Source organism: Manihot esculenta, chromosome 2, assembly GCF_001659605.2.
Source record: "Manihot esculenta cultivar AM560-2 chromosome 2, M.esculenta_v8, whole genome shotgun sequence".
NCBI classification, from domain to species: Eukaryota; Viridiplantae; Streptophyta; class Magnoliopsida; order Malpighiales; family Euphorbiaceae; genus Manihot; species Manihot esculenta.
The window spans coordinates 38,538,175-38,541,377 of NC_035162.2; the positions used below are offsets into that span (position 1 = coordinate 38,538,175).

The 3,203-nt window shown below is 41.2% G+C and overlaps 1 protein-coding gene across 1 annotated transcript; it reads right to left on the reverse strand.

The window, feature by feature from the left end:
* Window positions 1–290: 290 nt before the first annotated feature.
* On the reverse strand, window positions 291–2,158 carry LOC110608561 (F-box protein SKIP2). The gene has a single exon (XM_021747822.2). It carries the CDS (start codon window positions 1,932–1,934, stop codon window positions 414–416), a length of 1,521 nt encoding a protein of 506 aa, XP_021603514.1. The 5' UTR covers window positions 1,935–2,158; the 3' UTR covers window positions 291–413.
* Window positions 2,159–3,203: the final 1,045 nt, after the last annotated feature.

Below are 3,203 nucleotides of genomic sequence, written 5' to 3' on the forward strand. Positions count from 1 at the left end.
ACCTGGCTCTTGGAAGAGACTTAGAAGCCTTCAGATTGTGGACTGTCCTAATAAGCCTAGCCTTAGGCTGGGGCGAAGAAATCCAGCGGTGATCACTTATCATAATTAAAATAAAATATTGTTTTTAATTTATAACAGTGTTATTAGTTTAATATAATTTTGCATAGAATGATATATAAATATATAATAAAAAGTACATTTCCGTAAAATTTATTTTATTTTTATAATAAAATAAACTTTTTTTTTTATTCAAAGGTAAGTATGAAATTTGAATTTCAATCCAAGATGAATTAATCAAAATAAAAGAAATTCTCTTCCAGATTTATTTGCAGATATCGCAAACAAATTACCACGCTTGTGGAATCAAAGAATTGCAAAAAAGTAGTTGAACAGAAACAATAATCAAGCCATTATTAATTGCTTGTCCTCCTCAAGTATCCCTTGCCAAGTTGAAAAGCATTTTCAAATCTAGACCTGAGGAAGAGAGCACCCTTACTGCTGCAGAAGACATGCGTTGTCCTTGTTGATGAGGCTATATTGCTTCCGTTGTTTCCCTGTTCTTCTTCCTCTGCATGTCCAGGGAACATTATTGGACCTGCATCGATTGAGACCACCAGCCAACTTCTCTGCATCTTCAGTTTTTTTATGCTTTCCTGGCTTATCCCTCTGCATCTTTTTACCTTCAACTTCACCAGGTTGGGGCAACCACTCCCAATGGCTTCAATCCCAGGTTCCGAGATGGGGCAGTTCTTGATACAGAGCTTCTTCAGCGCAGAGAATTTTTCTGCAATCAATGCCATTTCAGGATCCCCAACTGAATCAGCGTTACAAATCGCGAGCCTTTCCAGCTCCCGACAATTGGAAGCCAGGACAGTGAGAGAGGAAACACTTAGATGAACACCCATGAGGACTAGTTCTTGCAATCGGGAGCAATGGTTGGCTATGGTTAATAACCCTTCATCCCCGATAGTCCGGCCGCCGAACCTGCTCCACGCATCTATATGCACCTTTCTAAGATTCTTGCAAGAATTGGCAACTGCAGACAACCCATCATCTGTACAATCTGTGGTGCGGCTGAGCTGCAAAACTTGGAGATAAGGGCAAGAAGAAGAGATGGCGATAAGGCCCGCGTCACCCATCTGAACATTCTCCATCTGGATCTCCGAAACGGAAGTGATGCTAGCCTGGAGACTCTGGAGGACCTTGTCCCAGTTGCCAGAGCTCCTGCAAACAATGAGTGTTTTCAAGGTTGTAACTGAAGCAGAAAGAAGAGGGATGAAAACGCGAGCATTGTGGAGGTCCTTTAGGCAGAGACGCTCCAGTTTAAGCTTATTATTTTTGTTCCCAATGACAATAGCATCACTATGGGCATCAAGCTTTCGAAGACGCTTGAGAGTGAGATGCTGGAGAGAAGGGCAATTGGTGATAAGAGAGTTGAGACCTCTAACACCAAAACCACATGAAGCAAAAGAGAGTTTCGAGAGAAAGGGAGGCCGGTGCAAGGAAAATGCTTGCAACCCATCATCAGAAATATCAATACATCCCTTGAGTTTGAGTTTCTTGAGCGAAACAAGCAAGACGGGAATATGAGAGAAGGCAAAATCGTTAATACTGAGAAGCTTGCGAGAACATTTGAGGGAGAGAACAGAGACAGAACTAAAGCGAGAAAGCAAGGCAGGTAGAGATTGAGACATCTCACAAGGTGCAAGCAAGACAAGGCGGTACCTGGACTCGGAGTCCACAGCCCTCCATCGCTTACAAACCAGAGAACAAGAATTCCTGTCATGAGAACCAAGACTGCCAAACACTTTGGCGAGGCATTCGTCGGGCAGAAACGATGTGAAATCCTCATGTTTCTTGCTGATGACAATAGAATGGCCCTCAGCTGTGTGCTTACAGATCTCATTGCTGCAAGAAGAAGTGCCTTGACCCATCTCACTAAAAACAGCAATCAGCCCAGTTCCTTAATTCAGCTAATGAAAGAAACGGACGGTATTATATTAGCCATACATATAGAAAGCAAGGGTCTTCATTTGTTGGATAGATTTTGGCTGCAAAAGAACAAAATGGAGAAAGAAGAGATGAAGAGGCAGTGATAGATAGCAGTGAAATATCCGGAGACATGGCAATGAGAAATATGGTAAAAGTGGGGCTTTTAGTTTACTGAGAGATCAAAACAAGAAAACACTATTTAAAAAAAAAAAAAAAAAGAAAAGAAAATGATGAGGGGGATGGGATAGGAACACGCCCGTGGTCTGGGTCTGAACTTTAGCGTTAAAAAGAGTGGGGTCAGTCTCCTTCTAAGCCCTAATGTTGTCTGCTAGCTTCGGAAACATACTTATGCTCTTGTCTTTTCCTTTTCTTTCACTTTGTTTTAGGGTGGAGAATAAAGATGCTCATTGCATGGATATTGGAATAAATTAACTCTTGCTTTTCGCATATGTCCAAAAAAAAAAAAACTAATTATACAAAATGCCAGACTTCTCTTTTTAATTTTACCGCTCCTTCAAAAAGTCTTTCCGCTTTAATTTATATATAACTAGTCCACAAATTTTAATTATATAATTAATTAATTTTAGTGATAAAAAATAAAAAGTGAAATTTTTTATGATTAAAAAGGTATACACCATCTCTGAATTTTTTTAAAGTAATTGAAGTTACGAAAAGGATAAATTAAAATGTGAGAGGGACTAGGTTGTGATGCATCCTACAAGTAATTAGGATTTCACAGTATTTTGTGATGCATCCCGAGTGGAACTAGGATTTCACAAGTAATGAGGTGCTTGAACAACAGGGGCTACTGATTATAGTGATGGTGATGGAGGAGGTAATGTATCTCTTGGATCAGGGTATGTTGTACGTGGATGGAAAGGTGTGGGTGAATACATGGGATATGGTGGGTAAAAAGGAGGATAAGGCATGTATGGCATGTAGGTAGGATATGGGGTAAAACTAGAGTAATCCGATGTACCCCCATCGGATACCCTGGGCCCTGTGGAAAGGGTGGATAGCCAAACCCCAAGGCCTGAGCGCCTCCTTGGGACTCTCCCATACCCTCTTCAGACATGTCCATACCCATGCTTTCATCACTTCCTTGATCCACATCCATAGCCTCCCTCACTTCATCTGACCTCCTTCCTCTATCTGTTCCTCTTCTGCTCTCGTCAAAAGACCTTTTAGGGTCCCTTGACGTACCCTCCCTG

Coding starts and splice junctions, on each gene's coding strand:
- LOC110608561 (XM_021747822.2), bottom strand. CDS start 1,934: ATGGGTCAAGGCACTTCTTCTTGCAGCAATGAGATCTGTAAGCACACA.